General features: G+C 50.6%; 9 protein-coding genes across 9 annotated transcripts; 6 read left to right on the top strand and 3 right to left on the bottom strand.

Annotated features, from left to right (window-relative positions):
* Positions 1-327: 327 nt before the first annotated feature.
* On the top strand, positions 328-1,664 carry M431DRAFT_513835 (hypothetical protein). The gene is made up of 3 exons (XM_024920109.1): positions 328-619; positions 707-1,130; positions 1,227-1,664. Exons 1-3 carry the CDS (start codon positions 446-448, stop codon positions 1,565-1,567), a joined length of 939 nt encoding a protein of 312 aa, XP_024767943.1. The 5' UTR covers positions 328-445; the 3' UTR covers positions 1,568-1,664.
* A 393-nt stretch (positions 1,665-2,057) lies between these two features.
* M431DRAFT_100314 (hypothetical protein) lies at positions 2,058-3,373 on the bottom strand (the record flags this gene model as incomplete). The annotated part of the gene is made up of 2 exons (XM_024911192.1): positions 2,058-2,684; positions 2,807-3,373. 2 exons carry the CDS (start codon positions 3,371-3,373, stop codon positions 2,058-2,060), a joined length of 1,194 nt encoding a protein of 397 aa, XP_024767942.1.
* A 1,673-nt stretch (positions 3,374-5,046) lies between these two features.
* On the top strand, positions 5,047-6,640 carry M431DRAFT_331235 (hypothetical protein). The gene has a single exon (XM_024914363.1). The coding sequence runs from the start codon at positions 5,313-5,315 to the stop codon at positions 6,417-6,419; it is 1,107 nt and encodes a 368-aa protein (XP_024767941.1). The 5' UTR covers positions 5,047-5,312; the 3' UTR covers positions 6,420-6,640.
* Positions 6,641-6,849: 209 nt separating this feature from the next.
* M431DRAFT_100337 (hypothetical protein) lies at positions 6,850-7,797 on the bottom strand (the record flags this gene model as incomplete). The annotated part of the gene is made up of 1 exon (XM_024911194.1): positions 6,850-7,797. The coding sequence occupies one exon, from the start codon at positions 7,795-7,797 to the stop codon at positions 6,850-6,852; it is 948 nt and encodes a 315-aa protein (XP_024767940.1).
* Positions 7,798-10,199: 2,402 nt separating this feature from the next.
* Positions 10,200-10,891, top strand: M431DRAFT_331181 (hypothetical protein). The gene has a single exon (XM_024914362.1). It carries the CDS (start codon positions 10,379-10,381, stop codon positions 10,793-10,795), a length of 417 nt encoding a protein of 138 aa, XP_024767939.1. The 5' UTR covers positions 10,200-10,378; the 3' UTR covers positions 10,796-10,891.
* A 95-nt stretch (positions 10,892-10,986) lies between these two features.
* Positions 10,987-12,219, top strand: M431DRAFT_487869 (hypothetical protein; the record flags this gene model as incomplete). The annotated part of the gene is made up of 2 exons (XM_024916511.1): positions 10,987-11,532; positions 11,719-12,219. The coding sequence occupies 2 exons, from the start codon at positions 10,987-10,989 to the stop codon at positions 12,217-12,219; spliced, it is 1,047 nt and encodes a 348-aa protein (XP_024767938.1).
* A 517-nt stretch (positions 12,220-12,736) lies between these two features.
* Positions 12,737-14,536, bottom strand: M431DRAFT_513830 (hypothetical protein). The gene has a single exon (XM_024920108.1). The coding sequence runs from the start codon at positions 14,428-14,430 to the stop codon at positions 12,934-12,936; it is 1,497 nt and encodes a 498-aa protein (XP_024767937.1). The 5' UTR covers positions 14,431-14,536; the 3' UTR covers positions 12,737-12,933.
* A 385-nt stretch (positions 14,537-14,921) lies between these two features.
* On the top strand, positions 14,922-16,547 carry M431DRAFT_155971 (hypothetical protein). The gene is made up of 6 exons (XM_024912944.1): positions 14,922-15,006; positions 15,061-15,104; positions 15,161-15,310; positions 15,358-15,466; positions 15,520-15,751; positions 15,797-16,547. Exons 1-6 carry the CDS (start codon positions 14,940-14,942, stop codon positions 16,206-16,208), a joined length of 1,014 nt encoding a protein of 337 aa, XP_024767936.1. The 5' UTR covers positions 14,922-14,939; the 3' UTR covers positions 16,209-16,547.
* Positions 16,548-16,841: 294 nt separating this feature from the next.
* On the top strand, positions 16,842-21,047 carry M431DRAFT_547175 (hypothetical protein). Its single transcript, XM_024921243.1, has 2 exons — positions 16,842-20,141; positions 20,199-21,047. Exons 1-2 carry the CDS (start codon positions 17,121-17,123, stop codon positions 20,895-20,897), a joined length of 3,720 nt encoding a protein of 1,239 aa, XP_024767935.1. The 5' UTR covers positions 16,842-17,120; the 3' UTR covers positions 20,898-21,047.
* Positions 21,048-21,283: the final 236 nt, after the last annotated feature.

Here is a 21,283-nt window from a genome sequence, read left to right as displayed (position 1 = left end):
CCACTAAAATCCACGTACAGCACACCACACCTCTTAAAGGCCAAGCCAGCTTAGACTCGACCCATTACATCACACAGCATCAGAAGCTATCAATTGCATCTGCGAGTCGGGGAGCTAGAGGGTAAATCTCAATTCAGCTGGACCTATGAGAAGCCATCGATAATGGTGGTTTTCACCTATCTCAAAGATGATGCGTGGAAATGAAGATTGGGTGAATCCTCCTCACCAAATTGTGCGGAGCGGCGCTACTCCTCTTGTGTTTTGAGCTTCATACGTCATGACGAGTTAACCCGCCAGGCTGTGTATATCTCATAGAACCTATAGCTGGTAATTTTAAATTATTTTGAACCTCGTTTGTATCGAGACTCAATTACACTGGGTTGATTTCATTCACGCCGACATCAATTGAAGCATCACTTACAATCTCACCACCTATAATCTCACCATGTCCAAAATCATCACCGTCTTTGGCGCCACGGGCAACCAAGGAGGCTCCGTCGTCGAAGCCATCCTCGCAGACCCAGCTCTATCCAAAGAATTCAAAATCCGCGGCATCACCCGCGACGTAAACAAACCAAAAGCCAAAGCGCTCGCAGCCAAGGGCGTCGAACTCGTCTCGGTGCGTAGAAAACACCATCTATCTTCCCGACGATCCAGTAATAAAGCTCTGACCAGAGATGATATATATAAAATCCCCCGTGTATAGGCCGACATGTCCTCATCCTCATCCGTCGCCCCCGCCGTGCAAAACGCCCACACCGTCTTCCTCGTCACAAACTTCTGGGAGAGCATGTCCTCCGACACCGAAATCTCCCAAGGCAAGGCCGTCGTCGACGCCAGCAAGGCCGCGGGCGTCCAGCACATCATCTTCTCCTCGCTCATCAACGCTTCCGAGGCGAGCAACGGCCGCCTGCCCAACATCTCGCACTTTGACGGCAAGGCCAGGATCGAGGAGTACATCCGCTCCAGCGGCGTCCCCGGCACGTTTGTCCTGCCGGGCATGTTCATGAGCGGCTTCGAGACAATGATTCGCAAGAACCCGCCCAACGAGCCCGCAGGGTACACATTGGCTCTGCCTGTTGAGCCGTCAAAGGCAAAGGCGCCCCTGTTTGATGCCGCCGAAGACACGGGTAAGATAATGATTGATTGATTTGATTACCTGCAAGCTTCCTTTCGCATTTTAGCACAAAAAGATCCACAACGTTGACAACAAAATGCTACCTCAGGCAAGTTTGTAAAGGCAGCTATAAAAAACTTCCCCTCGCAGGCGGGAAGCCGCATCCTTGCGGCGTCAGACTACTACACCATTGACCAGCTCATCTCCGAGTTCTCGGAGGTCATGGGCAAACCGGCCCACGCTGTACAGATTGACGATGACAAGTTCAAGTCGTTTCTCTCCCCCGTGGCTGCCCAGGAGCTGCTGGAGAATATGAAGCTTCTGGAAGACCCCGGGTACTATGCTGGTGAATCTCTGGCCGGAAGCTTGGCCTTGCTGGAAGAGAAGCCGACGACCTGGAAGGAATTTGTGGAGAAGAACAAAGAGAAGTGGTCTAATTTTGATCATTGAGATGACGATAAGCACAGTTGCAGTAGGGAGTCAATCATTTGCTATTTAGGACATGGTTGCTAGGGTTTCATGTGGCTGTTAATCTTACAAGATATGCTATTGTATTCTGTGTATTGAGTCGCTTACCTCGGTTCTAGACTGCACTACTACGAGACAGAGTAACTGTCAAAAGTGTTCAATGAGCGTGGTAGCATCCACATAGTATGAGTGCTGATGCTAATGCTATGTACCTAAATTGCTATGTATTTAGGAATTCAAACGAGAGAGGTCATCAATAGTTACACATTGTTCAATCCTTCAGTCTGGTCTCAAACATATTGCATGCGGCGTTTCAAATCATGGAATCTTACATTCGATAGTCGGGTTGACTCAGGTGTCGTTCAAACATGGGTACATACCGTGAAATTCATTTTTACCGTGTATTCATCATCTGCTCCAGGCAGTTATCCAAATGATTGTTGTTTTCTTCAGCGCAGTCGCACATAATTCATCACACGTAATCCGCAAGTCTGTTCATCAGATCCTTGACGTCGATCTCACCAACGTTCTCTGAATGGTGGTGGCGGTGGCCCTTGTGAGGAGGGAGAGGAACTCGGTTGACGACATGGATGACGCCGTTCTTGGCCACACCGTTGGGAATAACCACTCGCGAATAGCCATTCACCTTGATGGAGGCAAACCCAAAGATGCGGGCAATGTCGACGCTGATGTGTGCGTCGCCGAGCAGCGTGGGCAGGTCGTAGTGCTCGCTGGTAAGCTCCTCAACCGGCTCCTTTTGCTGCTCCGACTCTCTCTCGTCGTAGAACGCATCGGTGTAGAGCGTAGCGTTGGGCACAATGTTATACTTGAGAATGGCCTTTAGGTACTTGTGTCCCTTGTTGGTGTTGAAGAGAAAGGCGTTTGCCCTGGGCCCCAGCCAGTTAAAAGCCTCATTGGTGGGGACAAAGACGGTGCTGCCCTTGAGGTTGATGCCGTGAATCTCCTTGACAAAGTCCGTCTTCTCATAGGCAAGCAGCAGGGTCGAGAACCGGTCAGGGAACAGCGTGATGATTCGACCGATAAAAGGGGGCGGCACCAGGATGTGATTGACGGCATGGATAATGCCGTTCTTGGCTGCCTATTTAATTGAAAAGGAAGGAAAATGAAAGGGTCAGTCCAAAGTACGAGTACATACGAGCAACAGCATGCCGGCGACGGGTTGGCTATTATTAGACGCGATTGCTCAGCGGGGCAACTTACAATGTCAGCAGCGATCACTTTGCTGTAGAAGTTGAGCTTGACTCCGCCCAAGTTGACAGAGGGACGAAGACGCTGAGGCTCACCGCCGAGAAGTTCCTCGTCGTAGGCAGTGGGCAGCGTGTACGAGTGCAGGATCTTGAGTGCCGGATACTCGCCCTTGGCAATGTGGTAGAGCAGGGCGTTTTCGATAAACTCTTTGCTAGGCTTCTTATGATCGTCCGGGATGTCCTCAAAGGCCTTGTCCACAGGTACAAAGAGCGTGTAGTTGGCAGAGGTGCTGTTGAGCAGATCCACCACGCTAGGGTGGTCGTCGACTAGCTTGGCGAACTTTTTGGTGAATTTGCTCTTGGAGATTAGCTCGTATATCGTAAAGCTGCTGTCGTCGTCGTGGTGATGGTGGCCGGGACTGCCGATGTCTCCCGTGTAACCGTTGCCGTTACCCAGCCCGACGAGATCGGCCACGGCCTGGCCAAAGTCCTCGTGGATGTGGCCGCGGATGGACGATACGGCGTTGAAGAAGCTCTCGGCCGCCTCGATATCGTCGTCCAGGTGGTGGGGGCCGATCATGGCATTGTCCTTGATCAAGGCTGTGACCTCGTCATTTGCACCGAGCGGTGCCTGATTTAGCACGGCTGCTTCGGGTAAAACCAGCGCGTGGGCTGCTTGGATAGCGGCCAGCGACAGCGCGCCAATGGCAGCGAATCTGGCCATTGTACAGAAGGTCAGATGGGTGTGTAGATGTTGGGATCAACGGGCTGTAGCACGAAGCTGAGCTGTCACGGAGCACAAGCAGGAATAGCTACTAGATTGGTAGCTGTACAGCAGTCAAGACAAGACGCTCCAGGCGGTGATGATGGAGGACGGAACAAACAAGCATCGCCTCTGCCCGCCATTTCTGCAAGGGGACAGCAACAGATGGCAAACCGGGTCTCCATGAACTCAAGCCGCAAGAGGCAAAAAGCTACAAGCTCCAGCAAGGGGCATGGCTGCCAAAGTCACCCCGGGGCTCCACCGCCAGATCTATTTCAGGTATCCGGAAGTACTCGCACCCGCTGATATTCTGGGCCGCAAGCTTCCCATCATGTTCCACGGCCAGATATTTCCGAGACAAGTGGGACAAGCCAAGCTCTCAGAGTTTGACAGGGATCAGCTTGTTTACCTAGCCTTTACAGCAACGGCCTTGTGCTCCAGTCACTTGTTGTGCACTGGCTGATGGGCGTTTGAAGACCCTGCTAAGACCCAACGTTGAAGTGCCACAGTCGGGTTGCTGCGTTTCCGGCAGGCGGTGCAGAGGGTACAAGTGCGCTACTCGAAGCCTAACAGCACCGAAAGGCTGCATGTACGAGTAGATGTACACTGAACGCGCAATCGACGGATCCTACGACGTTACCAGAAGCTTGAATCGGGCATTGACCAGCTGTTGTGATCCGGGACGTCTGACGTCAAAGCCACGCTTCCCGCATCATCGATCAACTGGGTAGCAAGAAGCTGAGGCCAAAACATTCCAAGCCCGTTCCCGCGGGCTCCGCCGCAAGCGCAGGAGTGTGTACTCGTACTCGTACAGTACTGAAATAGTTGACCTTACTTGGAGGACTACGATATGTGATGAATTACGCATTTGTCCGTGCTTTGTATCAGTTTACCAGGGACTGCTGGCACCTTCGATTTCTAGTTACAATACCACTTACCAAGAGTCGGGTTCCATTTGATGTCCAGTCGGGTTCTTTAGTCAGGTTCCATACTGTACTACTGTAACGAAACAACGAGTGTGACTCTGGTTCTCAACCCCAACCAACACATCACTCGTGCTACCCCCCAAATGTAGCAATACTCCCGGCGACTCCCTCGTACTACCAGAATATGGATCTTGTTTATCGGAGGGGGCGAAGCAGCTCGCTAATGTTGGTGGCGTGCCCATCCAGACATGCTGACAGGACCATGAAAAGGCCTTGCCAGTGCTTACTATTTCATTAGCGGGATCCAGCTATGCGGCTCTAGGAAAAGCCTGTGCGTCCCAAGCAAATGCTGACGCTGGGAATTTGATTTAATGCTCCAGGGACTCGAACGGCGCGGTTCGTTTAAAATCTTTTTTCCCGGCTCTGTTCGAGTTTTGTTTCTTCTTCATCGCCCGTTTCGCGTTTCTTCTGCCGTCCGTGTCTGGTCTGTGGTTTTAGATCCATCTCAACTCCATCTCAACTCTAATCTCCCGCATCCTCATCCCGCCTCGGTACCTGTACATTGCGCTGGACCTCCGCTAAATAAAGTAAATCGAACCCCTACACCCACTCGAGCGTGCGCCAATTACGGCTACGGGGGGCTTCAGGCTGGTTGCGGGGCTGAATCCAGTTATTGTCATCGCTATTGTCCAATTCGAACTCTGTATCCAAAGGGAGAGACGTCAGAAGGATCTGATCTCACCTTTTTTTTTTCTTCTCCTTTTCCCCTCTTCTTTTTCTCCTTCTACAACGTCGAAAACTCTGGCTCTCTCAGAGTTTTCGCTTGGTAAATGAGCACCATGTTGCGCAAGAAAGAGGCTTTTACCCTCGTCACACCCATTCCGGGCTTCATCCCGCGACAACTCGCCATTGACATCCTCCACTCCCACAGCGAAGTCATCACCCTCAACCCGCTTGTCCTCGGCCACAAGCCCATTTCTGCGCCTCGCAATGCCGCCGCCGACGAGTTTTACAGCACCTGGTATGAGATTGAGGAGCGTGTCCAGGTCATCCCTGGCATTGGCAAGATGGGCGGGAGCAAGATCAAGTTCAACGGCTGCTTCCACGACATGCCCTGGGGCCTCCAGACTCACATCTACGCTCCCCTGAACATCGATTTGCGCAACACGTATCGCATTTGCGGCAACCAGCCTGGAATTGAGCCGCCGGAGCATCGCGAGATTGGCCTCGAGGCCCTCGGAGCCCCCTCTGACGGCTTGTACCTCCGCGAAGACATCGAGATCAAGACCAACATCGCCATGGTCAGCTTTGTCAAGGCCCAGCTCAAGGCAGCCAACAAGGAGATGGTCCAGCGCATCATTAAGAAGGCCGAGCTGCTCGATGCTGGTGTTCTGAAAGCAATGATGGAGGACGGCAAGCTCAGGACGGTCAACCCCAACGACCGTTCCCATACGCCCGCAACGGCCGCGTCTGCAGACCCTAGACGACAGTCTTCCGTTTCCTATGGAATGGGCCAAAAGAGCCCTCAGCTGGCACAGGCAGGCCATATGCCACCAAATTACTCACCGGGTTACTCTCCCTACGCCTATCCTGCCCCACCTCAAACACCGCAGATGTACGACCCTCGACAGTCAACATACCAACAAACGCCCCAGCCTGGCATGTACGCGCCACCGCCAATCCCTCCCAAGGAGCAAATGGTCATCATGGAACTGCCCGGCGACTACCCGCCCCAACACGGCCTCTACCCGTCTCCACAGCCGAGCCCGGGATATCGTCCCCCTTCTTCGTCCTCGTCTGACCCGCGCTGGTCTGCCCAGCCGAGCCCGTCCATGATGCACCCGCAAAGAATGAGCACCGGCTCTACCAGCAGCGCGGGCCAACATCCTGGCTTTGTGTCAGAGCTGGCAACACACAATGAAAAATCAGAGTATTAGATGGCACGCCCGAAAGTTAATGTTTGGAGTTTTTGATGAAGACGGCATAAATGCAACAAAGGCACCAGTTTATGAAAGATGTGAAAAGTCGCATGATGAAAGCAGGGAAGAATGAAAAGAAAGACCGGTTAATGCTAAAGATGGGAGAATTTTGGGCGCCACCTGTCGGTATACACTTCAGCGTAATTTTTCAATTTCTTTTGTATTATTTTTTTCTATTGTGTATACTTATACCCTGCGCGGGATTTTCCTTGATATTGCATTGATTTTGGAGGAATTTGGAAAGATAGTTTGGAACTTTGGAATACCACTGTGCGCTTTTTTCTTTTGGATACCCTCTACATGCTTGATCATCAATGGTTTGCTAAATGTGTTTCCAATGCTAGTGCAAATTAAATCTACATGTACTTTCTCTCCCTCCTTTGTCTACTCAGAGAACCAACATGATGGTGGATACAAAAACCAATGCCAATGTCACTCCCGACATCTTCACGACTGCTGGAGATCCGCCACTTGTCGTGGTCGCTGCGGTTGCTGCAGTTGTTGATGACGAGATGACCTCAGTCGTCGTTGTCGACGTGGTTGATGGGTTCGGAAGAAATGGAGTGACTATGGGGTGGTTGATCGGTGTGGAAGAGGAACTCGGCGGTGATGTCGATGTGGATGTCGCTTCCTCTGCCTGTGTCTCAGCTGATGTTGAGGCTGGAGCCTCTCCTTGAGTCTCGGCCGATGTTGAAGCGGGAGCTTCTCCTTGGGTCGTCTTGGACAAGCTCGTGCTCTGACTCCAAGAACTTGACGTCTCGGCGATACCAATGGTTCCTCCAGTAGTTTTGCTTCCACCGCCATCACTCGGATCGCCACTCCCACCAACACGCTGACAATAATGGTCAAACCCATTCTGAAAGCACTCCTCACCAGCCTGACAATACGACCCGCTCGGACAGCACACCCCGTCCTTCGGCATGCATTTCTTCTCGCCACACGGCACCTCGCCAAGATCGCAAGTGATTTCATCGCCGCAGACATGTCCAATGGGGCAGCACCCGTCCGCGACGCAAGAGAAGCCCTGCTTGCAGAACCCCCCGCCGCCGTCGGTGCAGCACACTCCCACGGAGGGCATGCAGCCGTCGTTGCAGACTATCTCGCCGGGACGGCATTGGGCGGCGATGACGACGGCGGAGGCGTCTTGGAAGTGGGAGGAGGCATCTTGGAAGTTGGAGGAGGCGTCTTGGAAGTGGGACGAGGCGTCGTGGAAGGGCGAGGATGGCGATAGTTGGGCGAGGAGGCGTGCGGGAGGCTTACGCGAGAAGAGGTTTGTGGCGGCGAGGGTTGTTGATGACAGGCTGAGGAGGAGGAGCGTGTGGAGCGAGCATCTCATGACTGAATTGGACACCATTGTTTATTAACAAGTTGAGAATTATTATTAACGTGACGAGTAGATGGAATTCAATGGTGATGTCCAGAGAGTCGCAGTTCTATCCTTTGCCTCCGAGGAACTTGACATGCCCTTTATAAACATTTTTTACAAGGACCTTTCCGTAATTTTATCTTCTCTATCAGGTTGAACATGCCACTGTTGGGCTCCCAAACACATACAGAAAAGAGCCTTGAGCCGCATCGTCATCAACTAAGATGTTCAGCTCGTCTTGGCATCATGCAAAGCGCGGTGAACTGGCCGACGCTATTTACTGCAGGGTACTGCCAAGAATCAAGTCTATTTTATCCTATTTTTCCTATTGGGACACACATGAGCTCACATGAGCGCTGCCTAATACTAAAAAGTCGGTTAGGAGGCTGTTGAACAGGGTTTGGGCTTAAATATCAGGAGGCATTGCCTGTTTGGTAAGTATCGAGGCTCTTGGGAGATGATGCATCGTGCGATGTGGCTTGGTTATGGCTGGGTTTCTAGATGTTTGTGCCACTTAGCGTTCAGATTTCACCCAATACCAAACGTTTTGCCCTATCATAGTGCATCTTTCTATTACTAAGTCTGCTTTCGTCCTTGTCTAGCAATTTTTAAGTCTATTTGAATTTGCCGAGCGTCGGCAACTTGGACTTTAGTTGCATAGACGAATGTTGCCGAAGGAGTAGGACGAAAAGTCGCTCTCTCATGACGAACGAGTTATGTAAGGAGTCACCTGATTCCGGTTACTCCTTTGGAGGGGAATCTGAATTAGCTTCGAGATCTCGTTTCTTGCCGCATTCTTCTCAGTGTTGCACAAGCTTATGCCGTTTGTAAACCGCCATTGAGACATTCATCTCCCATAAATAGAATCATGACGTGATGCTCAAGCGAAACGTGTAACACAGAGCGATGCTATAATTAATTACGCGCAAAGTTTGGGGTATAGTGCCGCTTTTACTACATAGAGACACTTTTACTACATCGAGACAGAAGGACAACCAACACTGAGCAACCAACAGCAGATTACGCGCTTTTGTAGCTGTTGTTGGGGTCTGACACATAACCACATAGACACAACCAACAGCTCAAAATCAGGTACACTCCAGGAAGACACGGCCAGTTTCTTCCTCCGAAACAAGGTCACGCTGAAACGTTTCCTCTGCCCTCATGACCCGCATTGCATTCTCGATGACCAGTTCGCGCGGCCGGCTTTAAGTCCGTCGAACCTATTCAAGTTTCCTGGATCTCGGCCTCAGGTGGTCTCACGGCGGCCGTTCTGGCGAGGTACCGTAGCACCAGTTCGTAGCCGAGAAAATACAAGCAGAATACCCGCTGCGGCCGGCCAATCAGACCAGCGCGGTAAGATCCTAGCGCGGCGCTTCTTGGCCCGCAGGCCAGAAATAGACCCACGCTAGTGACACTTACAGACTAGCTCAGCTGAGTTACCTAAACGCGCGCTTGATTATGGCAAATGGGCCAATCGCGCGTCATCCGCTTGTGGGGACGAGCGGCCGCTATTGCGAAAAGGGAAGAGACTTGATCCCATGTAATATCCCCCCTCTATCAACCCTACTTCGACTTATACAAGACGCTGCAAAAGATGCGCAACAGCTGGGTCTATCTAGCAAGGGCAGCGCGGCAAAGAAACCCTGCAGCTCCATGCGTCTGCCATGTGCGGAAACGTGCCCGCCATGCGAGTGTCTTTGCCCTGGGGAGCTCCTCCCCCTCCAGGCTTGGGCGTCTAGGCGCGTCTTTTTCCCCCACGGTGATCTTCCCGCCTGACCCATGAAAAACAACATGCAATGCAATGCAATGATCCCGTTCATTTCCTGTTCGCGCCGCTATTCGAGGGCTTTCAGGGATGTTCAAGGCCCTTTGGAGATGGCTCTTGATGTCATTTTCGGGCCAGGCTCTGGTAATCTGCTGCTCCAGCCTGGTTTTCCTGCCAGGGGTCGCATCTTGGGACATGCCATTTTCTGCAAGGCAGCGAGCGAGCTTTTCTCCATACAACCCTGACGGCTCGGCCTGGTCCACATGGTCATTAAACGGGCATTAGAAGAACTGTGGACAAGGGGAGGAGGAAAAAAGAACCTTTTCGAGGCCCTTTTTTGTGTCTTGTTTCCCATGCCCTTGTCTCATTACTATTGCTATTAGCCGCCTTGCAGGCTTCGAGGCGAGCGCTTCCTGGGAACTGCCTAGTAAACTTGCTGATTGTACCATCTCCCCAACACAACACTCATTAAAGTTCCCTTTTTTTGCCCATGGACTTGTGTGCTGATGTCCGTAGAGCTATGTCCAGCCTTCCCAGACAGACGATAGCCGCCTTTCCCAAAGAGGCCGTCTAACCGCCCGTGGCCCTATCGTCGAGGCATACCGACCAATGTGGGCGAGCCATTCCCAGAGGACTGGGCTGTTCAGATACACGCGCTCCGTTTCATGTCCGATTCGGCTTAGATCTTCTTGTTTCATCCTGACAGCCGCCCAAGGCCATATTGGAATTACATCTCTCTTTTCCTCTGACAGAATGATGCATCGCAAAACTTAAAGCAGGCCCATGTCCTCCCCAGCAGCCTGCTTTCTCCTCTCCTTTTCTTCTCCAGAAGCTTTCTTTTTTATTTTGTCTGTGTGTGTTTGTTTTCCTTTCACTCAAAATCTTCCACTCAAAACTTGTTTCGTATACGTTTCCTTTCCTTGCCCCCCCCTTTTTACTATTTACTTTTTCCGGGTCTTTGTGTTCCTCTCTTTTTTACTCTCTCGTCAACTCGTCAAGTCTGTGGAGATCTTCCTCTGCCTGTCATCATCCGTTCTTTTGGGGCCTCTTTTTTTTTCTCTCCCCCCTGCAGACGACTCGGCGTTGTTGCCCCCCCCCCCCTCCTCTTACAAGGACCAGACCCTCACGGTAGACCGCACTGCAGGCCACTTCGGTCAAGACCGCGAGGACCTTCTTCGACCAGTCATTTCGACCTTTTAATCAATAATTGTTTCATTACTTGGCAAGTGGTTACCGAGCCGGTCTCGTATCACCTCATCCAAGCATCAGTCTTCTTTCCCACTCTCTTCCATCATTTTGCATATCATCACCACAACTTCTCCACCTGTGGCAACTCCATTCGCCTCTTTCATCGAACCGAAACAAACCGACTTGTCAAACCTTTTTTCTCCATGATGCCGAGACACACTAGGAACTCCAGCGAGCAGGGCTACAGCGGCCTCCAGGCTGGCCTGGCGCCGTCTCCAGCTATGTACGCTGCCCCGTCCCGCATGATTCCTACAAACTACTACGACGTCGCCCCGTCCTCCTCGTCTGCTGCCATGTCGATTCCCCCGCCTCTCACTCATCCCTCTCAACAACCGCAATACGGCCCGTACTCTACCAGTGCCCCTTCGCCTACTCTCCCCATGCCTCCGGCCCAGTCATCGCAGCACCGGCCCAGCTCTGGAGCCTGGACCCAGCAGGATGACGAGCAGCTACTGGCTGCTCGCCAGCAGGGCCTCAACTGGAACCAGATCAGAGATCAGTACTTCCAGTCCAAGACGCCCAATGCTTGTCGCAAGCGTCATGAACGGCTGATTGAGCGCAAGAACGTCGATGACTGGGACACTCGCAGGATGCAAATGCTGGCCAAGGAGTACATGAGCATGCGTAAGGAGATTTGGAGCGGTCTGGCAGCTCGAACCGGAGAGAAGTGGAACGTTGTCGAGGCCAAGGTAAGCCATTTCGTTTATTCTTCTTATTGTATACACATCTCCTACGTGTGCTTCTACACACATCACTTACACCGACTCGGAGAGGAGGAAGACACTCATCTTTCTCTTCACCGCCGTGCCCCCTTCTCTACCTCCGCTTTCACCAGACGCCATTTACTAACACTGTGTGTCCCTTCCACCATCTAGTGCATGTCCAACGGCCTCAAGAACCTCCAGAGCGCCGCCCGCGCAGCTTCGCGCCGTGACCGTCTCGAGACGGGACTCACAGGGTATGACGACGATAGCGGCATTTCCGGCATCGGCCTGACCCCCGTTGATGAACTAGACGCATCCTACAGTAGCCCCGCGACGAGCTCCTCCGGCACACACTCCTACTCCAGCTCCGCCAGCTACCATCACCAGCAGCAGCAGCAACATCCTCAGCAGCAGCAGCAGCATCTCCAACCTCACTCTCACCACCTCCACCCCCAGCATCACCAGGGCCCTTACAACATGGGACCTGCGTACTACGGCGGTCACGGATACTCGTCGAGCGTCAGTTCCACGACTAGCATGAGCCACGGCTACGTGTCCCGCGGCGGCACCGGAACCAGTCAGGACAGCAGCCCTTACTTGGATAGCCAGCGTCTGTCCAGCGACATGGGCATCGAGTCTCTCGTCCATCGTTCCAATGGGGGTCGAATGTGATTTCTCTCTTTCTCTCTTTTTGTCAAATCTTTCTTTATAATTTTGGCATTTTGTTTTGATCGTTTATTCCCCTACTTACCCCCTTTTTTGCTACATGCTTTACTTTCCTTTATTATCCGACTCTACGTCGTAATGGCAACTCATATCTACACATGAGCTGCACCTCCATTCCTTTTTAGGTCTTTCTATGGCTGAGTCCTGTCTTACCTATTACATTCATGGCACAGTACTGGCGTTAACTGGCGTTTTTTGACACCATTTAATCCCCTACGCACTCACGTCCACTGGACAAAAAAGAAGCTTAAAAACAAAGAAACTTGATACAGAAGAATGGTTTCTCAATCTTTCCTTGTCTACTTAAATAGATAGATGCGTATGGGATATACAGATTGTTTGTTTGGTTTTTGTCGACACGGGGAATTTTGGATCAAAGAGGAAAATTGAAAAGACATGATGGTCTTGGGAATGTATAATAGTGACAGAGGCATCTTATGCATGGGATCTGGTGGAACGGAATTATAAATGTCTTGACTTTTTTATTGCTCATCATCGTTGACGATTGTACCCAATGTGATCTATCTAATTGTACAAAACAGCGTTGAGTGAAGCTCTACTATACATACGCCGCCCAGACACTATATCAAACACATACATGCCTCCTTTTGCACTCTTTCAAAGAGATCATAAAGCTATTCCTACATGGAGCAGTGATCATCACCGTCCTGGTTGTGTCGTCGTCTCGTCCTTTTGTGCCACTGTTGTGGCTGTCATGCTCGCCATCTCTTCCAGCTCCTCCTCCTCCCACTCCCCTTCTTCGTCATCTCCAAACACGCTCCTCCAAGCTCGACTCCACATACCCTTTTTGTGCAGCAGTGCGAGTATCATTACCCCGGGGAGATGCCAAACGCTTGCCCAGAAGAGACCCCGTGCGCTTCCTTTGTGGCCCTCGAATTTCCAAAAGCGGACGGCCTCACGGGCCAGCCATAAATTGATGGGCAAACTGGTCAATGCAAAATACCAGTCCGTCACGCCGGCCGCACAAAGACCAAAGCACAATGGGAAAAAGACGAGGCTGTATCTCAAGGCGACACGTCCGTTTCTGGCCGGATTCGTCCACGCGAGCATGCGCAAGCCGGCGGCTTTGTATTCCTCGCGGATGGGCCAGCTCAAAGCCATGAAGTGCGGAAATTGCCATGCGAAAAGAAGGCCAGCAAGCAGCCATCCACCGATGGACGATCCGTCACTAGCCAAGAGCAGCTCCCTCCAAGAGCCGTCCTTTGTTGCAGCTTCGCCGGCCGCGGCGGCCCAGCCCATCAGGGGCGGGATCCCACCAACAACGGCACCCACCCAGGTGTTGAATGCAGTGACGGCTTTCAAAGGTGTATAGACGCCAGCATAAAGAACAATGTTTGAAAGGCCCAAGAACGAAACCGTGGGGTTGACACCAAAGTAAAGAGCGCCGGCACCAGCTGCGCCGCAAAGAATGGCAAACAATGCCGCCGCTCGGTTCGAAATCAGACCCCTGACCAACGGCCGGTTCCTTGTCCTTGTCATCTTGGCGTCGGTGGATGGCTCGTACAGCATATTCAGAGTGTTTGCGCTTGCAGAGCACAGCGCAGTTCCCGTTGTTAAGAAAAAGAGGGTCAATGGACTCAGACTTGGCGTTTCCGTCATTGTCGGCATCAGCATTTCAGGAACCGGATACAGCGCATATGGAGCCATGGCCGACAAGACAACGAGGACCGTCAGGCGGGGCTTTGAGAGAGACAGAAAGGTGGAAAATGTTCGGCGGAAGGAATCTTTGGGCTGTGCGGCCGCGGCTGATGTGAGGAGTGACGAGGCATCGGGAGGTAGAGGAGCTTCGGACGAAGTAGCTTGAGCAAGGGCTTGCTTCCGGGCCTGTCGTCGACGGTGGGGAGCGAGTTCTGAGAGTTGAGGCGTTTGCGACTGAGGATTTGATGGCGGGGTTGTCGAGCTTGTGGAGGTTGAAGTTGCCCTGGAATTGCGCCTTGAGATTATAGAATCAAGGCAGCTCGATCTGTCGAATAGACGGTTCTGCAGGAAAAACACAGTGCCCAACGGCGCCTTGGAGCTTCGAGGAGCTCCCAAGCTGGGGCTTGTGGAAAGCCATCTTGGCGATGCCGCTCGAATGCTGCGCCTGGACAGCAATTGAAGCTCCGGCGCAAGAGCTAAGACCAATGGTGACCGCATAATCGCCGACTATCAGAGCGCATGGCGTCCCACGCAAGGCTCAGTCCATTTCCCTCTGCTCCAGAGGATTTTTGGCGGGTTGTCGGTTCTGCGGCTCGACGGCGATGGCAATCTAGCGCTGATCGGCTGATAGCTTGGAGTTTTCTCTGCATTCGGCTATCAGAGGGGAGACACGTGCTGGATCATGTGACCACCCTCAGCGCCATCAACCTGAGGTCAGTGGGCTGATATGGAGATGATACTGCACATGCATGTATATTTTACAGCAGAAAGAACATTCAAGTATTCCTTATTCGAAAACGATCGACAAGTTAAATTGCTTTAAAAAGATCATCGCTCATATTTGGAGACTGAAACTCTCATCTTGAAGAGTGGCACCACCACAATTAGCCGCCGTTATCGGCTGTTGCTTGGCTTCCTGAGGCTTCGAGTTGCCTGAATCAATATTCTCAGGCTTTTCAACTTTCATGTCTCATTTAAAGAATTTATAAGTGACATTAACATACACGATGCCGTCTCTACTAGATGCTCTCCGGCAACACAGTGTTATTGATTGCGATACACTAGACAGCGAAGGTAACAGCGCCTTCGTTGACAAGATATGGACAAGTAACTAACTGACTTCATTAGTGGCCAAGAGTTTGGGGCCTTTTGTCGACTGCACTTCGAACCAGGTAGCTCAAGATGCTATCTGATTTATCCCGCAAACAGATGTTGACTATATCGTTAGGCCATTGCATACTTCGAACTCACCAAGGTTTCCAATGGGGACCCATCCCTACACCATGAAGTATTGATCCGAGAGAGTGCGAGAGACGCCGATAGACTACATGAGATTCGAGGTCAAACGTCTTTACCCGAATTCATGGTCGAGATTATGGTATGTAAAGCTCTACTTGTACCAAGCTATTCTGCTAATAAACATAGATGGTCAAGCTGCAGTTGTTGATTGCTCCCTACATCACAGGATACGTGCATGTTCAAACGAACCCCAAATTGTCATACTCACAGGCGGGAACGGTGGTCAACGCTCAAAGTAAGTCATTCGACTAGGCACAGCTCAGAGTCGCATACTAAGGTTCAAGCAAGGGATTGTTGCCATATTCAAAGCATTGGCGCCTGATTTTGATACCAAGCGTATCTGTATCAAAATACCTGCGACTTGGGACGGTCTCTGTGCATGTCGCACCTTGGAAGCCAACGGCGTAACTACGCTGGCGACAACTATGTTTTGCATGGAGCAAGCAGTTCTGGCCTCGGATGCAAATTGCACTTATATCGCGCCTTATATCAACGAACTGAAAGTGCATTTTGAAACAGGGTATGTGAGGCAATACCGTAATATGGGCAAGCTGACTTTTACAAGGTACATCGACCACAATAAAGCTTTCGCATTCTGCCGTGAAGCTCAGGCTTACTACAATGCATACAATCATCGCACCCGCGTTCTTGCTGCGTCTCTCACCTCTGTCGATGAAGTGTTACAACTAGCAGGGGTGAATCACATCACAATTTCCCCGATACTTCTGCATGCGCTATCGCGTCTGGACGTTTCTAAAACGACAAAGAGACCGGGCCAGTATTTTGCAGATGAACCAGCCGCGAAGAGCTTGAATGCCCTGAAATATGCCTCCATTCTGCGAGATGAGAGCGCTTGGAAACTTGCATTCACAAGGAGCGGTTTTGGAACAAACGAAGGAAAGATCATCCAAGCCATCAATTACTTTTCCGACTTTCAAGAGAAACTGGAAGAGCTTGCTGGACGTTACGCATCATGAAGAGCACGTGGGCCACTTGCTTGCTATTGCATCGTTGAAAGAGCAAATGTATATCTATTTAGGGAATCTCATTAAAGGAAACCGACTTTATTCTGCTGTTTAAAGGCTAACGTGCCGAATGCGGTAGCAAAAGCACCGATAGAGCCCTAGAATATCTGTGCGCGAGCACAGGACAAGTGATGATACAAAGAGGTTGCGATGCGCTCACGTTTCTCGTCATTGTTGAACTAACAAAGAATTACACTCAGAGCGCAACTTGGGTGAGATGGGACTCTCAATTGAAGGCATCAGAGTCTCATCGAAGCGAGCTATGGGATAATTTTACTTTCATGAAGACTCATCCAAGTGCGTAGACTTGTTCATCCCTTCCTCGTGTCGCGAATAATGCAGAAAAGAATGACTTGGTCAAGGATACACCAGGTATTGTGCCGACAAGATGGCATAAAAAAGCTGCAACCAGTTCTTTGTAAGTATTCCTTTGGGATGAACCTTTCAAATTCCTAAATTAGAACACATGTTGGTTGTTTTCCTGTCAACTCTAAGAAGATATGAGATCATTTCAGGCGCACGTCCTGCTCTTGCGATATGTAAATACAAAGAGCCTTTGAGATGCGCTCCATACTGGTGTTGAGACAAAGGCATTTCTTAATGCGGGAGCCAACTGCATCTGAGGATAGTCATGCTCTTGTTATTTCTGGATCACATATTTCCCAATCATTTATTTTCCACAATCCTCTGCTGCGTTTCACAATATTCATGCATTTTCACTTTCTTTCCTAGTCTTCGACCCTTCTTACACTGATTTATGCCTTGACGCTTCTATACAACCACTGTTGAGAGTGAATATCACTCTTGGCCCCTTCTTTTCCATCATCTTTTATAAGCGAACATCATCTCAGACTATAAGACGATATGGACACGCAGAGCGGCGTCGCAGAAGAGTTCTTAGGAGGCTTCGAACAGACCTCATCGATTACCGAAGAAGAAGCCCAGGAGCGAATTGACTTGCTCGTTACACCCGAAGACGAGAAGTGGAATGATGTCCTTCAGGAGTTCCAAAGGCTTTTCGCAGATCCCGACATGACGATAGGTCGAATCTTATCGGACAAGTTTACCACACACGAGGCTCGTCTGTTTATACCATCTGAGTTAGCCGTCCTAAAAGCCATACAAGAGGAGAATACCCGCGACTTCTACGATCTCTTAGGATCTCGGTTCCAAGGCGTCACACCTGATATTCCCACAAAACTGACAATGCTTTACTTTGGGCTCCATGTTGAGCCAATGGACTTCCAATTGGCGAAGATGACTTTTAAAATGGAGAGTCGAAAGCCAGAGCCGCCGCGATATGCCATTGATCCGCCGTTGCATTTTCTCACGGCGCATAAAGAGCGCAATTATGGGAAAGATATGCTTAGAGGTAAATTCGATCTTAGAGATTCCGATGTTCCGTTTGTTAACAGCTGTCTAGGGAAAGAGGACCCATCGTATCCCATACCCGTTGAGCCCCCGCAGAGTTGGCTGTCAAGTCTTTCGAATACCTTTTTGACAGAGCAACATTCACAGATTGAGCAACCAACTGTGCGTCTTCGAGGTGGTGGAGCAAGCGATGACAGCGACTGCAGCCAAGAGAATGATGCTTGGAATGGTGGGGATGACGACGACTTCGCTGGCAGTGAAAGCAATGGAGAACACGGCAACGAAGACAGCGACTATGAAGACAACACACCGGAAGACCAGCTTCACAGGGAAGAAAAAGAAGCCGAAGACGCCACCATGGAAAACATTGACAATGATGGAGATTATATGCCTTGTTTCTTCATCGGGCCCAATACCACGGACAAAGAGTGGTTTAGTATTCGTGCCAGGATACCGACTCCATCGGCGAAGATCAAGATTCTTGATTCAAAAGCATGGAATTGGCGGGATCAAGTTGACAAGACCAACATCTGGGGCCCACGATATGGACGCGTGGCCGACATTCAAGCTGCAATCGAAAAGCCTGAGGACGAAGATGCCAGGGAGCAAGAGGAAGAAGGAGCTCCTCAGGATAGAGCTGAAGAGCCAGCCCAGGAGGCAGTCCAGACGCCAGTTCGTGACAGCTCTGTTGGTGTAGAGGCTGTTAGGGCAAGACTACGAGAGACGGAACTGGTTAAAATGACTCATCCCGAGCCGGCCAAAACCCAACGTCTAGGTAGAAATGCATCTGGTGATAGCGACATGCGGCAAAGATCATGGCTCCATCAACCCAGTGTCTATGACAACTTCGAATCGTGCTCACAGTCGAACAGCTCTGGCATTCAAATCCCAACGAATGGGCCATCTGTCGAACATCAGCTTCGCACCGGAGACAATATGCCAAATATAGCAACGAGATTCAGGACGCTCACGGAGCAAGCACGCCTTCAACGAGCGTTATGGGACATGCGAAACATTCGCTTGAATCGGATACCACCCCTAATGCTGAGAAAGTGTATGTTTTGCAACGGCATTATACCCAAGCATTGGAGCAAGGAACGAGTTCATCGCCATCTGAGAGAAAAGCATAGGAATGAGCTCATGGAAGCTTTAGGAGTTACCAAAGCAACCATACGGCGGTTCGACGGCAAAGGGGTCATCTCTATTCCCCTAAAAAGAGTCGAGAGGCGTCTTAACCCTTCACCAGTGGCATTGGCCAATGATGACATGGTTGTTGACCAACCGGAAACACAGAGCCATCGCCAAAAGAAGGGTTCTGAGTTTTGTGATCGTTGTGGCGACGATGGAAACAACTGCGAAGTCGACACACACCATCCTGCTCAAGATGGACGAGATCAAAATCGGAACAGTTGCAAAGGATCCAGAGCAGAGCGTGGAAGATACTGTCGCTATTGCGGCGACGAGTTCAGTGGTAACGCTAATCAAGCGGATTGGGATCGGAACGCAGCTCATATGGTCGCGTGCTATAAGAAGAATGATGGACAAAAATCTTTGTTTTTACCACCAGATGTTGCGGCATTCAATCAACAACAGGATAATCTTCGAATGCAGATAAATGAAGCCGAGACTGGGGCCGTCGATTCTCATGAAGAAGAGGAACTTCCGTCAATCGAAGCTGTCTTTCGCGCCGCCGACTCTGAAGCAGAGCAAAGTCCGGAAGAAATGGACCTGGATGAGTCTGATGAAGAGCCAAGACGACCGCGGCCGACAAAAAGATTCCATGTGGGAAGATCTGGTGAAGAATCGACTGATCCTTCAAAGGATGGCACTGTTACTGTTAACAGAGCACTTGTGCAAGCCGTTAATCGTGCAATAAATGGCTGCGAGACACCTCTGACAGAGGCTCTTGATCCAGATGCACATCAAAAAGCTCTCCCTACCGCACTTGAGAGAGTCCTCGCCAACATTCCACTCGATGAATTCGATGTATCATCTCCAAGCATGACCCGAAGTAGGGCTGCTTCTCAACCAGCAAACTCAGATCCACTGGCGGCCGAGAGCGAAAAAGAGCCTGAAGTTAGCCAACCAGAGACCCAGAAGATGGCCGAATCCCCTGAACTTCAATCCCCCGAGTCCTCAGAATCTGAACCAGACAATGGGTCTGATTTCGAGAATGAACCAGATCAAGACAAGTCTGATGACGAAGAGTCAGAAGATGACCCTCATGGAGATCCCTCAAGCTCGAAACGTCACAAACGAGGAGGCAAGAAGCGAGGCAAGAAGGGAGACCGCAACTATACGTTCTCAGGCGACGAAGATGACGACGAAGACAGCGAGACAGACGAAGACGGGAAACGCACCAGGCCACCCCGACGCGCTCCATCGCCCAATTGGGGACTTGATGATCCTAAATTTGAGCCGACTGACGACTATTACTGCTCAAAATGCTTCCGCAAGGCTCCTAAGAAACATAAACGGGATAGATCCCCCCTAGGAAGAACCAAGGAAATCGAGGTACGATATAATTCTCACATTTAATCTATCTGTATGCTCATAACTAACATCTTGCAGCTCCATTACGACAAAAATCGCTGCTGCGGAATCCGTCGCGGCATAGGATCAACCAAACGCCTCCCCAACCGCAGCGGCTGGATCCCATCCGCCGCCATGCCCAAACCCCTCGGCAACCTCCGAAAGCAATTCCTTCGCCGATATCCCGCCTACTCTCGCACCTTGTACCCCCTCAACGCCTCCAACGCAAACGGCTCCTACTGGCGTTCTGACCCAAACAACGACGACAACAAAGGCTGCTGGGACATTCCCTGGCCTCCGTTCCGAGGCCCGACTCCTCTGCCCAACGGCTGGGTAGCTCCCGACGAGCTCAATGCCCCTGTCACCGGAAAGGCTCGGAAGCAGTTCAAGTTGAGGTCGGAGGGAGATTCAACATATGTCCAAGACAAAAATGTTCGGTATTCGGATGATGAGGAAATAGCTTCGGACAAGGATGTCAACGGGAAGAGGAAGAGGAAGAGTAGACCTTCTTCTGCGGTCAACAGCAGACATGCGACTCCTACACCTGGGAAGATACCACAGAAGCCTGACGCAAAGGCAGAGAAAGCGGCTACACCTCGACCTGTTAAGAAGAAAGTAACGGTATTGCAGAAGGCGTTGAAGGGAAAGGCAGCCAGACCACGAAAAGCAGCGCCAAAGAAGACGGAAAGAAAGGAGCCAACTAGAAGATCAGCGAGGAAACGCCAAAAGACTGGATAAAGGTGGTAGAATGGTTATGAGTTTTGGATTTTGGATTAGAATGTTTGCCGGAGTGTCTGTAATATGGTAGTTTTGTTACTTGATGTTGAAATGTTTCATGTTAGAATATGTTTTTGGATTAGTTCGAGTTTGCTTCAATAGACAAAAACACTTATTTGTATAATTACATGGATCATTACTCGAATCATAGAGAGATGGACATGCTTTGTTGGTCTTTAAATTATGTCTAATATACGTATTTGTACGCCTTTACGCCTTAAGCCGTATGTGTGGTTTATATACCCTTCTTAATGACTTATAAAATCCCTCATAACAATGCCCACAAACACCAGTCCGAAGTCGTGAGATCAGTGCACCACCTCGAACTTTTATGCTAGAAACGCGGA

The sequence above is a fragment of the Trichoderma harzianum genome (assembly GCF_003025095.1).
Source record: "Trichoderma harzianum CBS 226.95 unplaced genomic scaffold M431scaffold_27, whole genome shotgun sequence".
Classification (NCBI taxonomy): domain Eukaryota; kingdom Fungi; phylum Ascomycota; class Sordariomycetes; order Hypocreales; family Hypocreaceae; genus Trichoderma; species Trichoderma harzianum.
The sequence above is the reverse complement of the archived record's forward strand: the minus strand, read 5'-3'. Positions and strand labels throughout refer to the sequence as shown.